Source organism: Salvelinus sp. IW2-2015, unplaced genomic scaffold, assembly GCF_002910315.2.
Source record: "Salvelinus sp. IW2-2015 unplaced genomic scaffold, ASM291031v2 Un_scaffold2824, whole genome shotgun sequence".
NCBI classification, from domain to species: Eukaryota; Metazoa; Chordata; class Actinopteri; order Salmoniformes; family Salmonidae; genus Salvelinus; species Salvelinus sp. IW2-2015.
Window position 1 is genome coordinate 26,105 of NW_019944124.1, and position 20,420 is coordinate 46,524.

The window sequence follows — 20,420 nt, forward strand, 5'->3', positions numbered from 1 at the left end:
GTACCAGTACGTCAAGTTCATGTACTCTAGTACCTTACCTCAGCAGGATGTTGACTTTGGGGAAAGCCCTCCCACTTCTCCCTGCACTCAGACACTCAGTCTTCCTACTAGACTCCACCAGAGAGCCAGGCAGTGGCGGCAGAAGCTGTGACCACAGTTCAACGTTGTCGGGTTGACCAGGACGTCGTAGCAACAGTGGCACCCAAACTTGGTCCTCGCTGATGAATGGGCCGGCAGAGGGCCGGGGGTACGGAGAGGGTCAGAGGTCACAGGAGGGTTAGGGGGAGGAGAGATCGGAGAGAGGGTTGGGGACGGGGGCAGCAGCAGCTTCCCCCCCATCTGCTGGATCATCTGGGGTCTGGAGGAGAGAGAGAACCAAAGAATAAGTGAGAGGGGGACAGAGAGGAGAGAGAGAGAGAGAAAGAGCGCGAGACAAAGACGAGAAAGAGAATATAGGTTATAAAAAAAAACGTTCACTATTTGCACATCGTTACAACACTGTATATCTACATAATATGACATTTGAAATGTCTTTATTATATTTGGAACTGTGAGTGTAATGTTTACTGTTTTGTTTATTATCTACTTCATTTGCTTTGGCAATGCTACATATGTTTCCCAGCAATAAAGCCCTTGAATTGAATGAGAGAGCGAGAGAAGAAGAAAAAGAAAAGACGAGCGCAAGAGCCAGACAGAAAAACACAAACAGAGAGACAGAGACAGAAAGAGAAAAGGGAGAGAGAGACAGAAAGAGAAAGCAGAGAGACAGAAGGAGAAAGGCAGAGAGACAGAAGAGAAGGCAGAGACAGAAGGAGAAAGGCAGAGAGACAGAAAGAGAAAGGCAGAGAGAGACAAACAGAAAGAGGGAGAGACAAAACTATGAACCGTGCGAGACCTCAATTGGCACCTTATTACCTCCAAATCCAAAGTTTATTGGTCCTTGACACAGATTTTCAATGTTACCGCAGGTGCAGCAAAATGCATACCTTTCTAGCGCCAACAGTGCAGTAATAACGAGCAATACACACAATCCAAAAGCAGGGAAAAAAACAAGAAATATCATAACGGACTACTTTTGACCAGAGCCCAGGGCCCATATAGCATAGCACTCCTCCATAGCCCTATGGCCTAGTCAAAATGTGTACACTTACTATACTAGGAATAGGTTGCCATTTGGAACGAAATATTTCCAAATATTACAGAATAACTGGCTTTGAGTTCTGGCGATGTATTTTTTATAGCTAATAAAGTTATTATACTACGACAGGAAGCCACTTTCATAGCTTCCTAATTGAGTAGTAACTGACGTTTTGACAGAAATGCAGTTTGGCTAGCTAAATGACAGTTAGTAAACAGGAAGCAACACAAATGCACATAGTATTAACGAACACTGTAAAAAATGCGTAATTGTCAACTCCGCAGATAACTTATACTGACGGGAAACATGTTCCTAGGAAAGACGGGTTCTTACAGGTTCTCATATATGGCTAGCCATTCAATAAAACAATTATTATTTTAGTTACCTAATTCTTGACCAAATCACTGTATCTAAGGCTGCTAACTAGTTAGCTAGTCAGGGGCAAACCCCCAATTTCGCTAACGTTAGCTACCGTTAGGTATAAAACAGCATTTGTCATCTTTAGTTTCCTACCTCAGGAATAACGGCCGTTGCAACCAAGCTGAAAATCACATCACTGCCGAATAGATGCTTTTCCAAAGTTTAGTTTTGATTATGCTAGCTTAATAAGACACGTTGACATTTTCCGAGCAGTCAGACGGGTAGCTAAACAGCTAGCTAGCTTCTCATTTCACTTCTTTCTTGCCAGGGGTATATTCATTACACGGAAGCAAACAGAACCAACGGGGAGGGACCTATATTATTTATTTTCGTTGCAAAATGTTTTTCCGTTTGGAGTGAAAGGTTTCCGTTGCTAAACGTTTTGCAACAGGACGAGACCTTTTTAAGCGGAATCCGCGTAATGAATACACCCACAGACTCGCTAGGGAAATGATGCGTTCAAAAACACCTGAAAAAATACGAAATTATATATCGTCGTTAGTGATCTTCAGGTCGGAAAGTCGGAGCTCTAGAAAGAGGCCCGAGTTCTCGAGTTGGATGACTGTTCAAATAATTTTTCCCCGAGGGCCTCATTTATTTTCCGAGTTCCCCGTTGTTTTGAACACACTGATGTTGGAGCTTTCCGAGTTTCCAGTTGTTATGAACGCAGCAAAACTCACACCCTGGTCACGCGAGCCGCGCGGTGACGAACGCATGAGCTAAAAAAATAAAAAAAAAATGCTAATGCTCTTCCAGTTCAAAGTTCGATTGTTTTGTCCTTTCGTAGAATCTGTTTCCTGTTTATTATTTTTCATGGAAAGTCGTCTATCACACCACGTATGTAGTAATTATCATAGTACATGTCTACGATTGCAGCGTGAGTGACGTAAGGCGGAAGCTGAAAAGAATCAAATGGTTAACGTCAGCAAAGCTGTCCAAACTGTGTTCTAGAGATATCGCCCTCTTCCCCGAGCACACTGGCTACATAGGCTCTAAAGAAAAGAGCGATCAGTGAACTAACTCTGTATATTGTGCTACGTTGAACCAAAAACACATAGTCACCATGGATACTCTCTACACGTATAGATTATTACCACCCACATATACCAACACGAAGGACCCTGAATACAGTTATAGACTAGTGAAGCTGGAACTTGTAGACTGCTGGCAAACTCCAGACCTGAACATCATCATCAAAACAAGAGAGGAGGAGAAGAGGATAGCTTTCTACAAGTTAAAGAAGAGGAGGAGGAAGAGGATATCTCTCTACATGTTAAAGAAGAGGAGGAGGAGAGGATATCTCTGTACATGTTAAAGAAGAGGAGGAGGAAGAGGATATCTCTGTACAAGTTAAAGAAGAAGATCATGCGTTCATGGTCAAAGTAGAGGAGGAAGAGAAGGACAAAGCTCTTGTAGTTGAAGAAGAAGGGGAGGGTGGTTTTGCAGTCAAAGAAGAAGAAGAGGAAGAAGCTATAGGGGTTTTTATTTTTCTGGTATGTACAGATAATGGGTACCTCCCAAAATGGCACCCTATTCCCTGTAGAGCCCTACAGGCCTTGGTCAAAAGTAGTAGCCTATAAAGGGAATAAGGTGCCAATTGTGGGACGCAAGCCAACATTGAGTGTTTGCTAGTATGAACCTTAGCATGGTACTGTTTCTTCAGATTTAACCAGCACTCTTTATTTCCTTGACGCAGACGGAAACTGCAACCAGTGGCCTGTCAGTGGGAAGAGTCCCTCCGTATCAGAAGAACCTCAAAACAAAACCAAAACAAAAACACACACGACCAAAGAAACAACAAAAACAGACCCAGGAACGCCACCACTCCCCTCTGTACTGCCACGACTGTGGATGAGTTTTGTCAGCCCTGGGATACTGAACGCGCACCGCAGAATCCACCAGCCCAGAATAATCCACACCACCACCACCACCACCACCACCGGTGAGCCGTCTCACTACTGCCACGACTGCGGCAAGACCTTTCGACACCGCCCGCTACCTCAACAAGCACCGCTTGGTTCACACAGCAGAGAGGACGCACCACTGCTCTCAGTGTGACCGGAGCTTCCTGAGACTCCAGCACCTCAAAAAAACACCAGAGAACCCACAGCGGAGAGAAGCCTCACTACTGCTCCGTGTGTGGGAAGGGCTTCACCAAGGTCCGACTGCTCCGGACACACCAACGGCTACACGCCGTGGAGGGGGCTGACGTCGTCGGGGACGGGACCGGACGGGGACGGGGATGAAGGAGGGTAGTGGGGTGGTGATGTCAGCGATGGGGCGGAAGAGAGCTCTGAGAGTTCTGGCCGGAGTGGACTACTACTACTGCTCTGAGTGTGGGAAGAGCTTCTCCAGTGCGGCCTATCTTAAGGTGATTTCGGCTACTGAACGTGGCCCTGTTGTTTCAATTTTGATGAACGATGGTCTTTCTAAACACAGAGATCCTGTAAAATAAAGTTATAATATGTAATTCTATGTTTCTGTTTCAGGTGCATCAGAAGGCTCACACAGGAGACAAACCATATCAGTGTACTCACTGTAAGAAGTCATTCGGCACGTCATGGGGTTTAAAGGTTACCGGCAGAATCGCTCTGGAGAGAAGCCCCACCAGTGCGCCGACTGTGGGAAGAGGTTTTCGGACCTGCGCAGCCACAAAGCCCACCAGAGCACCCACACTGGAGAGAAACCATACACATGCCCTGTCTGTGGAAAAGGCTTTGCCTGGCAAAAGAGCCAACAGAAACACCAGGCCACACACAGCAGCAGTGGTGGTGGAATCATAGAAGTACATATAGAAAAATGTATGATATCCTGGAGGGTTTCACTCCAACCTCAATCTAGCAGGTTAGTTACAACTACGGACAGGAGGGTGGCTCTCCAGGAACAGGGTTGGGTTAAGGAGGGGTAGCTCCTCAGGAACAGGGTTGGGTTATAGGAGGGTAGCTCTCCAGGAACAGGTTGGGTTTATAGGAGGGTAGCTCCCCAGGAACAGGGTTGGGTTATAGGAGGGTAGCTCTCCAGGAACAGGGTTGGGTTATAGGAGGGTAGCTCCAGGAACAGGGGGGTTATAGGAGGGTAGCTCCTATATTCATACACAAATGTAGTTTGTAAGCCTATTTTTGTTCTCTCAAAGTGTTCTTTGGATGGATTGTGCAACAGGTGATGACTATCTTTTGTTTTCCAGACAGCAAATGTTCTCACTATAACATGAAGTGTTTTGAGTAATGTTTGGATCTGAAATGAAGGATATGAATGGAATAGAGATAAGGACTTCACTCACGGTCGATTTCTGTCTTTATTTTGTCGCTGAGTTCAAACCACATGCTAAATGTCTGGTAAGCATAACATCTGATTTCTGTCTTTATTTTGTAGCTGAGTTCAAAGCACATGCTAACGTCTGTAGCATAACATCTGATTTCTGTCTTTATTTTGTCGCTGAGTTCAAAGCACATGCTAACATCTGGTAGCATAACATCTGATTTCTGTCTTCATTTTGTCGCTGAGTTCAAAAGCACATGCTAACGTCTGGTAGCATAACATCTGATTTCTGTCTTTATTTTGTAGCTGAGTTCAAAGCACATGCTAACGTCTGGTAGCATAACATCTGATTTCTGTCTTTATTTTGTAGCTGAGTTCAAAGCACATGCTAACGTCTGGTGACATAACATCTGATTTCTGTCTTTATTTTGTAGCTGAGTTCAAAGCACATGCTGAGGTCTAGTAGCATAACAGTTCACCACATATTGACGTCTTCATATCCGCTTTGAAGCCTTTCAAAAGGAGATCTGTCATTGGAACTGGAGGGTGAGCAAAACCACTCTATTGAGCAGTGGAGGCTGGTGGGAGGATCTACAGGAGGACGGGCTCGTTGTAATGGCTGGAAAGGATTGAAATGGAATGGAGCCAAACGTGGTTTACATATGTTTGTTATTGTTTGATATCGTTCCATTTCAGACATGACAATGACCCAGTCTTCCTATAGCTCCTCCCACAAGCCTCCATCCATTTTGAGGTGTGTAACCCCTCCTCCAAAACATGGCTGTAGTTACTAGGTACACTACTTTAACAGATAAAGTGACTTACAGATTTTGTTTCGTTTCATGACTGTTATCTTTATTGACTGGTTGTATTGATTAATTATAACCACTGACATGGTTTAATGGTAACCTTTACACAAACATGATTGCCAACAGATTTGTCCAAGAGAAACAATTCACATCATAAACTAGGATTCCATCCAATTGGTGACAGATTTCCATGTTAATATTCTAGAATTAGCATAAATAAAATATGCGCATATTCCCACCAGTGGTGTTTCCACCAAACTGAATTGTTGCGAATAAAAATCAGTGCTTGATGACGTAGTTAATGCAAAATGTACTTTTCCCACATTTTTTCAATGTGTTTCCGTTGCATTTTCAACACTACGGATAGTTTTGTCACAAAAACTGTTGCGTTAAATAACAAATGTGCCTAGTCTGGTTTTGGCACGTGCGCTCTAGCCAGCAGCTCACAGATAGAGTCTGGGTAGGTTAGTCTACAATAAATGATGAGATTATGGAAAGAGCGAGAATATTTTGATTTGTCAAAAGGAAATCAATCATCGACGATCATGTCACCAGAATAAGACCCTCGACAGTTATTGGAAAGGAGCATCAAGATCACCTTGCACTTTCACCACCCTGTGAAGTTCATCATCCCTGATTTCATCTGTAGCCTAATAAACTGCTTGCTTTACCGACGAGTCGTAGGGGGAGGACCACAGACCACGTCATCGCGTGAGTGACTCCAAATTTACTTCGATATGACGGGTATTATATCAATATTTGCACATAAAGGCGTTTCCAGCGCCATTTCTCGCATAAATAATTTGACCGACACAAAAAGATCCCATCATGTCGACGCACAAATTATCTGTCGGCATTTATAAAATTGTATCAAAAACTAAACAGCTGTCATTCTTTTTTTGGTTRATACAGTATGACTTTACACACATAAAAACCMTAATGGAAACGTAGTAAAATGTGTCTTTCATGTAATGTCAGTTTCTAAACAACCTAAAAAAAAATGTCTCAAAACATTTAATCAAAAGGATCATTCTATCGGCATCTTAAACAGAGCATTGACCTCGTGTCTGTTCAGTGCAATGACAGAACATTCTAATAGACATGTTGACATCACCACTGTGACGTCATCACGGAACGAGTAGAGTGCTAGCAAAGTAACGTTCTATCTTTTTTTTTAAACAATTTGGTCACTCTTTCCAATGATGTGGCATCGATGGCATCACTGAGGATGATAAATATATATATTTTTTGGAGGGGGTTTCCGAGTGGCACAGTGGTCTTTAAGGCACTGCATTTCAGTGCAAGAGGCGTCACTACAGTCCCTGGTTTGAATCCAGGCTGTATCACATCCGGCCGTGATTGGGAGTCCCATAATGCGGTGCACAATTGGCCCAGCGTCGTCCAGGTTTGGCCGGGGTAGGCCGTCATTATAAATAAGAATTAGTTCTTAACTGACTTGCCGAGTTAAATAAAGGTTAAATAAATWAAAAAAATGTTTGTTTRTAGCCAACTAAAAAAATAAATCAAGACATCGTTACATCATCATCGTGTGACGTAGAGTAGAGCTTGTCCTCGTCCTCTATGTTATTGAGTCCGCTACGTGTGGTGCTGTGGTCCGGGTTGAACTTCATATGTTCCTTCAGCTGCTTCAGCTGATAGTAACTCTTCCCACAGTCATAGCAGTAGAAGGGCCTCTCTCCTGTGTGAATCCTCTGGTGCACCTTTAACTCTGAGGACGTGATGAAACGCTTGTCACAGTCTAAGCAGGGGTAAGGCCTCTCTCCTGTGTGAGTCCTCAGGTGCACCTTCAAAGCAAAAATACAAAATATWAATTGTATTAATTAATAAGAATTTCAGTATACTGTACACAGCAAGTATTATGTTGTGTAACTGAAGAAAAAAAAATAGTTATATTGTACCTTTAAGGTCCCCTGAGCACGGAAGGTCTTGTCGCAGTAGGAGCAGGCGTAAGGCTTCTCCTCAGAGTGTATTCTCTGGTGGAGCTTGAGGTTGGACAGCTGTTTGAATGCCTTGTCGCAGTAGGAGCAGCTGTGAGGCTTGTCCTGGCTGTGGATCTTCTCATGGACCCTGGAACAACAGGTAATGCAAGAACACTGGTTAAGTACTAGTAGTTCTAGTTCACTTGAATATCCCACATTGGGAAATTGGTTTGTCACAGTTAAAAAAAAAAAAGACATGACAACATTGAATCATAACAGCAAATACAGTTTAATGAAATAAATTACGACATAACGGATGTCGTAATAAAACAAACAGATTACTTGATAACTTTTTCTCCAGATAAAAACGTAATAACTTATTACAATGTCCGGTGGTTATTACGTTATCAGGTGAGTAACACATGGGCCCATACTCATAAAGCATCTCAAAGTAGGAGTGCTGATCTAGGATCAGGTTCCCTTGTCCATGTGATGTTGTTCAGATCAGATCCAATAGGAGTGCTGATCTAGGATCAGGTCCCCTTGTACAGCTGATGTTGTTCAGATCAGATCCAATAGGAGTGCTGATCTAGGATCAGGTCCTCTTGTACATGTGATGTTGTTCAGATCAGATCCAATAGGAGTGATAATCTAGGATCAGGTCCCTCAGTCCAGTTATTATAATCTAAAAGACAAAACGGATCCTAAATCCGCACTCCTACTCAGACGATTTATGAATATAGACCCTGAGTTACCTGAGCTCGCTGGAGGAAGGGAACTTCATGGGGCAGCTGCTGCAGTGGTACGGCTTCTCTCCTGTATGGATACGCTGGTGCTTCTTCAGATGGCCAGACTCCACAAATGTCTTCCCACAGAAGGAGCAGGAGAACGGTCTCTCTCCGGTGTGCCTGCGCTCGTGGGATCTCAGGTTCCCCGTTTGGGCGAAACCCTTAAAACCAAGTCAAATGTAAAATGCATTTAAAATCACGGCACACTTTTGCCAGGCGTCTGGAGTATTTACACTGGGTGGACAAAACATTAGGAACACCTTGCTAATATTGAGTTGCACCCCCCCCTCCCCCCTTTTGCCCTTAGAACAGCCTCACTTCGTTGGGGGGCGTGGCCTCTACAAGGTGTTGAAAGAATCCCACAAAGATGCTGGCCCATGTTGACTCCAATGTTGTGTCAAGTTGGTTGGATGTGCTTTGGGTGGTGGACCATTCTTGATACACAGACAGGAAATTGTTGAGCGTGAATAAACCCAGCAGCGTTGCGGTATCTTGACACACTCAAACCGGTGCACCTGGCACCTACTAAAATACTCCCGTTCAAAGGCACTTAAATATTTTGTCTTACGTCTCAAGGCTTAACAATACTTCTTTTAACCCGTCTCCTCCCCTTCATCTACACTGATTGAAGTGGATTTAACAAGTGACATCAATAAGGGATCATAGCGTTCATCTGGATTCACCTGGTCAGTCTATGTCATGGAGCAGGTGTTCCTAATGTTGTGTACACTCAGTGGATACACCTGGCGACATGGGTACAAATCCTCTCTCTCTCTCTGTATCTGTCTCCTCTATACATTCCGACTATCACAGTCCATAAAAAACGATAAATTACTACAAAATCTATTTTAAATCGCAACACTCTTTACAGTAAAACAATCAAATGACAAAAAGTAAAAGTAAACAATCAGTAAAAGAGACCAACCTTTCCACACACCTCACAGACGTAAGGTCTCTCTCCTGTGTGTGTTCTCTGGTGGGTCTTTAACGCAGCCAGTATGGTGAAGCTCTTGTCACAGTCTGGACAGGGGAATGGTTTCTCTCCTGTATTGGATGAGGACACAAAACACACAATGTATTGAACTTGTGTCTGATGATTAAATGCTTTTTTTAAAAGGTACACTAGAATGCCCTTAAAACAATTCAACCAAAAAAGTGGACAAAACTTGCGGCAAAAATATTTATTGACCAGATCGGTTTGGAACTTGACTCTTGATTTTTCACTTGATCGAACTTTGAAAATAAATTTAGACTGAATATTTTCGAAAGGAAACAAAGTAAAAGAAACCTGTGTGTGTGAGTGTGTGTCTCTTCAGCTCGGCTGGTGAGCAGAACCTCTTGGTGCAGGCCGGTACGGAGCAGGGGTACGGTCTCAGTCGGGTGTGGATGATCTCTGTGTTTGTCTAAGCTAACAGTGGTGGATAAACGCTTCCCACACCTAGAGCAGGGGAACGGCCTCTGATGACCGTCTTTGGTCTTGTTGGGCTTAGTCCTGGGTGCTGAGATCTTGGAGCTCCTCTCCCTCCCTCCTCATCTTCCTCTCCGGAAGCAGGGTCCTTGTCCGATGCCTCTCCACTGGCAGGGCCAGACCTGGGGTCGTTGTTATGGCGGGGTTGTTCTTGTCAGGGGTGGCTCTAGGGCCATTGTCAGGGCTGGAGTCATCAGAACTGTGGCTGGTAATGTCAGAAGTGGGGCTTGGGTTGTCATCTGAGGGAACAGACACATCTCAGGTCAGATAAGAGGCTTAGTAACTCCATGGTAGCACCTCTGTGATGCTGTACTCACTAGGCTGTATAAGGATATACTATGGCTCCTCTGTGATGCTGTACTCCTAGGCTGTATAGGATATACTATGGCTCCTCTGTTGATGCTGTACTCACTAGGCTGTATAGGATATACTATGGCTCCTCTGTGATGCTGTACTCACTAGGCTGTATAGGATATACTATGGCTCCTCTGTGATGCTGTACTCACTAGGCTGTATAGGATATACTATGGCTCTCTGTGTGCTGTACTCACTAGGCTGTATAGGATATACTATGGCTCCTCTGTGATGCTGTACTCACTAGGCTGTATAGGATATACTATGGCTCCTCTGTGATGCTGTACTCACTAGGCTGTATAGGATATACTATGGCTCCTCTGTGATGCTGTACTCACTGGCTGTATAGGATATACTATGGCACCTCTGTGATGCTGTACTCACTAGGCTGTATAGGATATACTATGGCTCCTCTGTGATGCTGTACTCACTAGGCTGTATAGGATATACTATGGTCCTCTGTGATGCTGTACTCACTAGGCTGTATAGGATATACTATGGCTCCTCTGTGATGCTGGACTCACTAGGCTGTATAGGATATACTATGGCTCCTCTGTGATGCTGTACTCACTAGGCTGTATAGGATATACTATGGCTTCTTCCTCTTCCTCCTTCTTGACGTTGAAGAACCCTGAAGGAAACACACAAGATTGAAATCACGGCAAGTTGTAAATAAACAAATCCCAAAGAGAGAGAAGGCAAGAGCACCTGTACTTGGGTGAGCCACACCCCATATCTCTTCCTCCTCTTCTTCTGTTTTCACCTGGGCAAAACTCAGGTACGTGTTAGGTGTTAGGGGCCCACAGTCCTCCTGCTTCACCACCCTCAGGGTCTGCTGTTACTTGGTCTCCATGGATACCTTTCGGCCAGGCGGCGCTCCGGGAGATATTGAAGTCCTCCGGAGAAGAAAACTGAAGTGGATTTGGCACATGTGCACTTACTKAGAATGTTTCCAGACAAGGCATTTTTAGGGTTACATGTAACTTTGTAACTTTCTTTAGTATATATTTATTTATTTATTGAATTATTGAATTGATTTAGTGTGTTTTTTTCGAAGCACATGCCGGCCAGGAACAGTAGTAATGAAGATAGTTGTTCAGCTTAAATCCATTCTTTGGTCGGTACCGAACATATTTTCACATGATTAATGCTTGAAAATTTGTGAACGGCAAGTTGAATGGCTGTTTCCTGGGCTTAAAGGAGAATCGCAATATTCAACTGACTCCTTCGTAAACCCAGATTCTGGTTTATTCTACATCGTGCCTGAACATGCATCTACACATATTCATTGATGGAAACTGCTAGCCTGGTGGAATCAACATGATCGCTGCATTGACCATTCTATGCTATTTCACTTCACTTATGTAACGTGAAATAGAACAGTGAACGTATCGATTAGACTGCTTCCACCAGGCTAGGAAACTGCTGCGTTGTTCAGAACTGGCCGCTGAAAACAAAAAACATACGCCCACCTTCGAAACATTATACACGTTATATTTGAGTTTATTGTTATCTACTCACCACCACGTCCATTGTATATAGTAGTGCTCTTTAAAAAAGGTCAGAATATGAAACAAACTGGTTGTTGTTTTTACTTCCCGCTTCCGCCTCAGTGTCGTCAGACGTGATCATCTAGACACGATAGACGAGAGTAATCAACTACCGCTTGTGATTTCGCTAGTATCTTTTACTTCTGTCTTTTTACTGTTAAGCTAGCAAGTTTATAGTTAGCCGATGGTAGCTTCTTATCTTCCCATTTTTGCATTTGCTAATACAACTATTCAGCTATGAACTTCGCTTTTGTCTTACGTTCATCGGCCACAGGACTTCGTTGAACAGCAACTTTTGGACAACACCGTACTATTATGTACTGGGCAACATCGTAAGCCMAACAGGTTAACAGGTTTAGCTACCGTTAGCCATGGCCCTGTCCTGTGTGACATGACAACTTTCCCGACCTGCTGATAATCCGTGTGTCATCTCAGTGATCCTGTGATATTCCTGCCTGGTGGACCATCTTAACAACACAGCATGGATGAGGTGAGAGGAATCTTGTGGAGGAGGAACCGCTTTCTTTCTAGATATGAGTGTAAAGATTTCATGTAGCTTGCTGGCTTGTCGCCGATGCCTACTAGTATCTGCTTTCAGTTAATTGTTCGTGTAATAACATTGTAGCTTTTAGCTAATCATATAGTCCCCCTTTCATGTGTCTGGCGTTAACTGTGTTGTTTCGCAATGTGTAAGAAAGCAGCAACAACTTCTTGATTTTTAGGATGTTTACTTTAGCTTCCGGCAGGAGACAATACAGCACAGCAGTGTAGCGATGTTCCTAACTCAGGGTCCAGCGGAGTAGACAGAACCAAGTGCTGAATTTGTTTAAATTGATTACCTGTACGGATGTAGCCTAGCCTGTTGTATTTACCTGTACGGATGTAGCCTAGCCTGTGCTGTTCTCTGCTGCAGGAGTCTGTCGACCAAGCGGCCAGCCTGTCTCCTCTTCGCCACAACGCTGGAGCTGACTGTAACCATGGTGACCAGAGCTCACTGTTGAGCCAGCAGAAGATGGTGTTGGAAAACCACGATTATCTCCATCGCTGTGAAACACTGGCCTCAAAGGTTTCAGCGGAAGAGAGAGGAGTGCGGTGTGAGTCCGACGTCTCTGTAGTACAACAGAACAACCTCTACAACACAACATCATCCACTAAGAAGTATTTCCCCTGCTCTGTGTGTGGACGACTCTTCACTACAAAACAGGCCCGGGATCGACACATGAAGACCCACACGGGAGAGAAGCCGTTCCACTGCACCGTGTGTGGGAAGAGCTTCTCTCAGCAGTCCTCCTTCAGGATACACCAGAGGAGCCACACGGGGGAGAAGCCCTACCGCTGCCTTGCACCTGACTGTGGGAAGAGCTTCTACCAATCAGGAGCCTTGTTGAGACACGGAAGGGGTCACGCTGAGGGGTCGACTAGACTAAGCGCTGCTGGAGATGTGCTGCCTCACCAACAGGAGCTGCTTGTCCAACAGGACCATACTATTAACAAGGTGGGGGAGATCTAGGGCTGTGTCTCAATTGGAGGACTAAGGCTGTGTCTCAATTTGCACCCTACTCCTTATATAGTGTACTACTTTTGACCAGGCACCAGGGGCCATCTCTATATAGTGCAATACTTTTGACCAGGCACCAGGGGCCATCCCTATATAGTGCACTACTTTTGACAGGAGCTGGCTATAATCAGTTACTCAGCCCTATGGGCCCTGGTCAAAGGTAGTGTACTATTTAGGGTATAGGGATTGGTCCTGGTGCCTGGTTAAAAAGTAGTGCACAACATAGGGAAGAGGGTGCTATTTGAGACGTGACCCTAGACAACTAGCTGTACAATAACTTTTCAACAGGTATGTTTTAACGTTCTTTAACTTTTCATTGTTGCTTCATTTTAGAATTCTAAACTTCAGGCTGTAGTGGATGTGCTGCCGGAACAACAGGATGTCCGTCTGGCTCAAGGTACTGATGGTTTAGGAAGACATGGTGCTACTAAGACATGTTGCTACTAAGACGTGTTGCTACTATGACGTGTTGCTACTATGACGTGTTGCTACTATGACGTGTTGCTACTAAGACGTGTTGCTACTAAGACGTGTTGCTACTAAGACGTGTTGCTACTAAGACGTGTTGCTACTATGACGTGTTGCTACTATGACGTGTTGCTACTATGACGTGTTGCCACTAAGACGTGTTGCCACTAAGACGTGTTGCCACTAAGACGTGTTGCCACTAAGACGTGTTGCCACTAAGACGTGTTGCCACTATGACGTGTTGCCACTATGACGTGTTGCCACTATGACGTGTTGCCACTATGACGTGTTGCCACTAGAACTGCAACGCTGCTGCGTTTTTGACACTTAACAGTTTCCTGTGTGTATCAAGAATGTTCCACCACCCAAAGGACATCCAGCCAACTTGACACAACCGTGGGAAGCATTGGAGTCAACATGGGCCAGCATCCCTGTGGAACTCTTTCGACACCTTGTGGAGTCCACGCCCCCCCGACAAGTTTAGTCTGTTCTGAGATCAAAAGGGGAGGTGCAACTCAATATTAGGAAGGTGTTTCTAATCAAATCAAATTTATTTACATAGCCCTTCTTACAACAGCTGATATCTCAAAGTGCTGTACAGAAACACAGCCTAAAACCCCAAACAGCAAGCAATGCAGGTGTAGAAGCACAGTGGCTAGGAAAAACCCCCTAGAAAGGCCAAAACCTAGGAAGAAACCTAGAGAGGAACCAGGCTATGAGGGGTGGCGGGTGGAGATTATAACAGAACATGGCCAAGATGTTCAAATGTTCATAAATGACCATCATGGTCAAATAATAATAATCACAGTAGGTGGCAACAAGTCAGCACCTCAGGAGTAAATGTCAGTTGGCTTTTCATAGCCGATCACTCTACCCCGCTCCTGCTGTCTCTAGAGAGTGAAAACAGCAGGTCTGGACAGTAAACCGTCCGGTGAACAGGTCAGGGTTCCATAGCCGCAGGCAGAACAGTTGAAACTGGAGCAGCAGCACGGCCAGGTGGACTGGGACAGCAAGGATCATCATGCCAGGTAGTCCTGAGGCTGGTCCTAGGTTTTCAGGTCCTCGAGAGAAAGAGAGAATTAGAGAGAGCATACTTAAATTCACACAGGACACCGGATAAGACAGAAGTACTCCAGATATAACAGACTGACCCTAGCCCCCGACACATAAACTACTGCAGCATAAATACTGGAGGCTGAGACAGAAGGGGTCAGGAGACACTGTGGCCCCATCCGATGAGACCCCGACGGGCCAAACAGGCAGGAATATACCCCACCACTTTGCCAAAGCACAGCCCCCACACCACTAGAGGGATAACTTCAACCACCAACTTACCATCCTGAGACAAGGCTGAGTATAGCCACAAAGATCTCCGCCACGGCACAACCCAAGGGGGGCACCAACCCAGACAAGAAGATCACGTCAGCGACTCAACCCACTCAAGTGACGCACCACTCCTAAGGGACGGCATGGAAGAGCACCAGTAAGCCAGTGACTCACCCTGTAATAGGGTTAGAGGCAGAGAATCCCAGTGGAGAGAGGGGAACCGGCCAGGCAGAGGCAGCAAGGGCGGTTCGTTGCTCCAGAGCCTTTCCGTTCACCTTCACACTCCTGGCCAGACTACACTCAATCATATGACCTACTGAAGAGATGAGTCTTCAGTAAAGACTTAAAGGTTGAGCCGAGTCTGCGTCTCTCCACATGGGTAGGCAGACCATTCCATAAAAATTGCTCTATAGGAGAAAGCCCTGCCTCCAGCTGTTTGCTTAAAAATTCGAGGGACAATTAGGAGGCCCTGCGTCTTGGACTGTAGCGTACGTGTAGGTATGTACGGCAGGACACAATCGGAAAGATAGGTAGGAGCAAGCCCATGTAATACTTTGTAGGTTAGCAGTAAAACCTTGAAATCAGCTCTTGCCTTAACAGGAAGCCAGTGTGGGAGGCTAGCACTGGAGTAATATGATACGTTTCTTGGTTCTAGTCAGGATTCTAGCAGCCGTATTTAGCACTAACTGAAGTTTATTTAGTGCTTCATCCGGTGTCCGGAAAGTAGGCATTGCAGTAGTCTAACCTAGAAGTAACAAAAGCATGGATTAATTTTTCTGCATAATTTTGGACAGAAAGTTTCAGATTTTTGCAATGTTACTTAGATGGAAAAAAGCTGTCCTAATGTTTTGTATAGTCAGTGTTAATATGCCTCCGGACTTTGTGTTTTTAGAGCTTCATTGTGTTTTTATCCTGAATAATGTTCAATGTTCCCATGACCGTTCAAAAGTTCGGGGTCAATTAGAAATGTCCTTGTTTTTTGAAAGAAAAGCACCTTTTTTTGTCCATTTAAAATAACATCAAATTGATCAGAAATACAGTGTAGACATGTTAATGTTGTATGGACTATTTTGCTGGAAACGGCAGATTTTTTATGGAATTCTACATAGACGTACAGAGGCCCGTTATCAGCAACCATCACTCCTGTGTTCCAATGGCACATTGTGTTAGCTAATCAAAGTTTATAATTTTAAAAGGCTAATTGATCATTAGAAAACCCTTTTGTAATTATGTTGCACAGCTGAAAACTGTTGTCTGATTTAAAGAAGCAATAAATAAAACTGGCCTTCTTTGGACTAGTTGAGTATCTGGAGCATCAGCATTTGTGGGTTCGATTACAGGCTCAAATGGCCAGAAACAAAGAACTTTCTTCTTAAACTCATTCTGTCTATTCTTTGTTCTGAGAAATGAAGGTTAATCCATGCGAGAAATTGCCAAGAAACTGAAGATCTCGTACAACGCTGTGTACTACTACTCCTTAACAGAACAGCGCAAACTGGCTCTAACCAGAACTAACGCAGAATAAGAAAGAGGAGTGGGAGGCCCGGTGCCAACTGAGCAAGAGGACAAGTACATTAGAGTGTCTAGTTTGGAGAAACAGACGCCTCACAAGTCCTCAACTGCAGCTTCATTAAATAGTAGCCCGCAAAACACCAGTCTCAACGTCAACAGTGAAGAGGCGACTCCGGGATGCTGGCCTTCTAGGCAGAGTTGCAAAGAAAAACCTTATCTCAGACTGGCCATAAAAATAAAATATTAAGATGGGCAAAAGAACACAGACACTGGACAGAGAACTCTGTGGCATCGAAGTTGAGCATTTACCCACTGAAGTCGGTTTCGATGCTGAACAGCAGTTGGGTCAAGACCCTGGTGAGGACAACGAGCACGCATGAGCTGCCCTGAGACGGTTTCTGACGTTTATGCAGAAATTCTTTGGTTGTGCAAAACCACAGTTTCATCAGCTGTCCGGGTGGCTTGGTGAAGAGCGGAAGAAGCCGGATGTGGAGGTCCTGGCCTGGCGTGGTTACACGTGGTCTGCGGTTGTAAGGCCGGTTGGACGTACTGCCAAATTCTCAAACATTTTACATTAAATTCTCTGGCAACAGATCTGGTGGACATTCCTGCAGTCAGCATGCCAATTTCACACTCCTTCAAAACTTGAGACATCTGTGGCATTGTGTTGTGTGACAAAACTGCACATTTGAGTGGCCTTCTGTCCCCAGCACAAGGTGCACCTGTGTAATGATCATGCTGTTTAATCAGCTTCTTGATATGCCACACCTGTCAGGTGGATGGATTATCTTGGCAAAGGAGAAATGCTCACTAATAGGATGTAAACAAATTTGTGCACAAAATGTTAGAGAAATAAGCTTTTTATGGGAAATTTCTGGGATCTTTTATTTCAGCTCGTGAAACATGGGACCAAAACTTACATGTTGCGTTTTATATTTTTGTTGAGTGTATTTAAAGTCATTCCAAATACTTTATCTGGGATTAATTGGGCTTGTCTTGCGCAATGGAACRAATAAGAGTAGCCTCAAAAACCACAAACCCCGCCCATCTGGTACTCCTGGCAAGCTAGAGCAAACGCTAACAGTATCTGAAAGATTTCAGATAGTATTTGAACCCAGGTCTGGTGGCCACTGGTCTAACCCAGAGACATATTTAGAGCGTTGGACCAACTTTGAAATTGTAATATTGTTCTAATTCTAGACATTCAGTGACATATAATTATTTAAATGTTTCCTATGTTATGCTAATGGTGTGCTAACATGGCCCCATAGAATGTTGAAGTGTCATGTAAATGCATCATAATGCCGAAGCCTTAATTGCCCAGCTGTCTAAACACATGGTTCTGGTCTAACCAATCCTATCTCATTCCCACAGGAGATGGTCCTGCTCCTCCTTCCAGTTCTGTAAACACATGGTTCTGGTCTAACCAATCAATCAATCAATCAATCAAATGTATTTATAAAGCCCTTTTTACATCAGCCAATGTCACAAAGTGCTGTACAGAAACCCAGTCTAAAACCCCAAACAGTAAGCAATGCAGATGTAGAAGCACGGTGGCTAGGAAAAACTCCATAGAAAGGCCAAAACCTAGGAAGAAACCTAGAGAGGAACCAGGCTATGAGGGGTGGCGGGTGGAGATTATAACAGTACATGGCCAAGATGTTCAAATGTTCATAGATGACCAGCAGGGTCAAATAATAATAATAATCACAGTGGTTGTCGAGGGTGCAACAGGTCAGCACCTCAGGAGTAAATGTCAGTTGGCTTTTCATAGCTGAGCATTCAGAGTCAGAGACAGCAGGTGCGGTAGAGAGAGAAAGTCGAAAACAGCAGGTCCGGGACAAGGTAACACGTCTGGTGAACAGGTCAGGGTTCCATAGTCGCAGGCAGAACAGTTGAAACTGGAGCAGCAGCATGACCAGGTGGACTGGGGACAGCAAGGAGTCATCAGGTCAGGTAGTCCTGAGGCATGGTCCCAGGGCTCAGGTCCTCCGGGAGGGGAGGGAGAGGGAGAGAGAGAGAATTAGAGGGAGCATACTTAAATTCACACAGGACACCGGATAAAAAAGGATAAATACTCCAGACATAAGACTGACCCTAGCCCCCCGACACAAACTATTTCAGCATAAACCTATCTCATTCCCACAGGAGACAGTCCTGCTCCTCCTCCCAGCTCCGTCTCCTCTCCACCGGGAGGACTACCTGTCCGACACCGGCAGAACCACAACAACACTTTCCACACCAACACCTGTCAGAAGTGCGGAGAGCAGTTCCCTACCTTCTACAAGCTGCGTGTCCACCTGACCACCCACAGGGGAGAGAAGCCCTTCTCCTGTCCAGACTGTGGTCAACGCTTCTCAGCCCGGGGGTACATGGAGTCACACCAGAGGGTAGGTTGAGTTGATTTGAGTGCGTCCCAAATGGGATCCTATTACCATTGGGCTCTTGTCAAAAAGTAGTGCTCTATATATAGAATACAGGGCCATTTGGGACTAATCCTTGATTTCTTTATTTCAATTGTTTTTCAGTTTAAAACTATTTTAAAAGTACAAAGAAATCCCAGAGGACAATGAAAGCGTTAAAGCTGAAATCCGTAAAGGGGGAAAACGTTAAAGCTGAAATCCGTAAAGGGGGGAAACGTTAAAGCTGAAATCCGTAAAGGGGGGAAACGGTGCCATTGTTCACCCAGGCGCTAATGTTGTTGAGGGTCCAGCAGCACACAAACATATGGTTTTCTAGCGCACGTGCAGTGATGTCCGAGGGAAAAGTAAAGTGTTCATTGTTTTCAGTAACTTTTTTATTATTGTAGTATCCCAAATGGACATGGCAGTTTCACCGAATACAGATTCCAGGATCTAAAGAATCACTTTAGTCAAACAATATATTTTGGGTATTTTCATGCATTAGCCAATGGTAGTACAACCCCCCCCCCCCAAAAAAAATAAAAAATAATAATTGTGCATGTCAAGTTTTGAAGATTGAGCACTTATCGTCCAAAGCAAAAACTCAAATCGTTTTTTAATAAACTATTCCTTTTAAATACACTTATTTCCAATGTGGTCCTGGGTGTAGGTACACATCAAGGAGAGACCACACCCCTGCCCCGACTGTGGTAAAAGGTTCCTCTCCCTGGGAGACCTGAAGAGACACCAGCAGAGCTTCTCCGAGGAGAGACCGTACAGCTGCTCCGAGTGCAGGAAGAGTTTCACCCAGCCGGGGTTCCTAAGGGCACACCAGAGGACACACACCGGGGTAAAAGGTTACCGCTGCCCCTACTGTCACAAGGACTTCTTCACTGCCTCCAGTCTGAGGAGACACAGGAAGCAGGCGCATGCGGAAGAGACCGTCACGCTGCCCCCTAGTGGTGGACTCCAGCTGTCACATGCTGGAGAGAGCCTGGGTCAAGCTGAAGCTGGTGTACCAGGACTGAAGGTCATAGTGAAGGAGGAGGAGGATCCTGCTTTTGGTGAGTACATGTTCTGTCACATGTCATAGTCATCATGCCTTATTGTGTCAGACCGGTTACACACCAACTACTAATAAAACGAAATAAGGAGGGCTTCTCCTATAAAATATAAATCATTAAAGCTAGAGTCCTTAATTAAAACAATAACAAAGCGGWCACCCCGCCTCTGTTTTGGTAAAAAAACTGAGGAACAGGCCTGGAGAAATGTAACCACTCTCAAATGCATAGACTGAGCTATGAATGCAAGGACTGACCATCTATGATATCAAAATGTATAGTATTAACCATGTTTTAAGTCTAACAGTGTTTGCTAAAAATGTACATTGTTTACAAACATTGGAGCAAAACAATTTTATATTTTGAGT

At 44.5% G+C, this 20,420-nt stretch overlaps 3 protein-coding genes and 1 long non-coding RNA gene across 7 annotated transcripts in view; 2 read left to right on the forward strand and 2 right to left on the reverse strand.

Annotated features, from left to right (window-relative positions):
* Positions 1-291: 291 nt before the first annotated feature.
* LOC139025543 (uncharacterized) lies at positions 292-1,993 on the reverse strand. Its single transcript, XR_011477135.1, has 2 exons — positions 1,652-1,993; positions 292-358 (listed from the first exon to the last, which is right to left on the reverse strand). It is a non-coding gene; the product is annotated as an uncharacterized lncRNA (long non-coding RNA).
* A 938-nt stretch (positions 1,994-2,931) lies between these two features.
* On the forward strand, positions 2,932-4,809 carry LOC112074804 (zinc finger protein 583). Its single transcript, XM_024141907.2, is given in 7 exon segments — positions 2,932-2,992; positions 3,255-3,313; positions 3,315-3,408; positions 3,411-3,550; positions 3,552-3,644; positions 3,646-3,929; positions 4,048-4,809. Coding segments are annotated over 6 exon segments (606 nt in total). The 3' UTR covers positions 3,805-3,929; positions 4,048-4,809.
* Positions 4,810-4,970: 161 nt separating this feature from the next.
* Positions 4,971-11,832, reverse strand: LOC112074803 (zinc finger protein 239). Of its 2 annotated transcripts, XM_024141904.2 has the most exons (8): positions 11,693-11,832; positions 10,884-11,071; positions 10,747-10,806; positions 9,642-10,060; positions 9,279-9,397; positions 8,321-8,514; positions 7,545-7,713; positions 4,971-7,430 (listed from the first exon to the last, which is right to left on the reverse strand). In XM_024141904.2, exons 6-8 carry the CDS (start codon positions 8,347-8,349, stop codon positions 7,149-7,151), a joined length of 480 nt encoding a protein of 159 aa, XP_023997672.1. In that variant the 5' UTR covers positions 8,350-8,514; positions 9,279-9,397; positions 9,642-10,060; positions 10,747-10,806; positions 10,884-11,071; positions 11,693-11,832; the 3' UTR covers positions 4,971-7,148. The 2 variants fall into 2 exon arrangements, with proteins under 2 accessions (XP_023997672.1, XP_070296786.1); XM_070440685.1 differs by lacking the exons at positions 10,747-10,806; positions 10,884-11,071; positions 11,693-11,832 and adding an exon at positions 10,234-10,309.
* Positions 11,831-20,420, forward strand: part of LOC112074807 (zinc finger protein 585A) — a 31,226-nt gene continuing 22,636 nt past the window's right edge. For all 3 annotated transcript variants that reach the window (XM_070440681.1, XM_070440682.1, XM_070440683.1), the window contains exons 1-5: positions 11,831-12,215; positions 12,639-13,220; positions 13,617-13,680; positions 18,738-18,979; positions 19,662-20,055. In XM_070440681.1, coding sequence (XP_070296782.1) covers positions 12,207-12,215; positions 12,639-13,220; positions 13,617-13,680; positions 18,738-18,979; positions 19,662-20,055 — 1,291 coding nt within the window. In that variant the 5' untranslated portion in view covers positions 11,831-12,206. The remainder of the gene's footprint in view (positions 12,216-12,638; positions 13,221-13,616; positions 13,681-18,737; positions 18,980-19,661; positions 20,056-20,420) is intronic.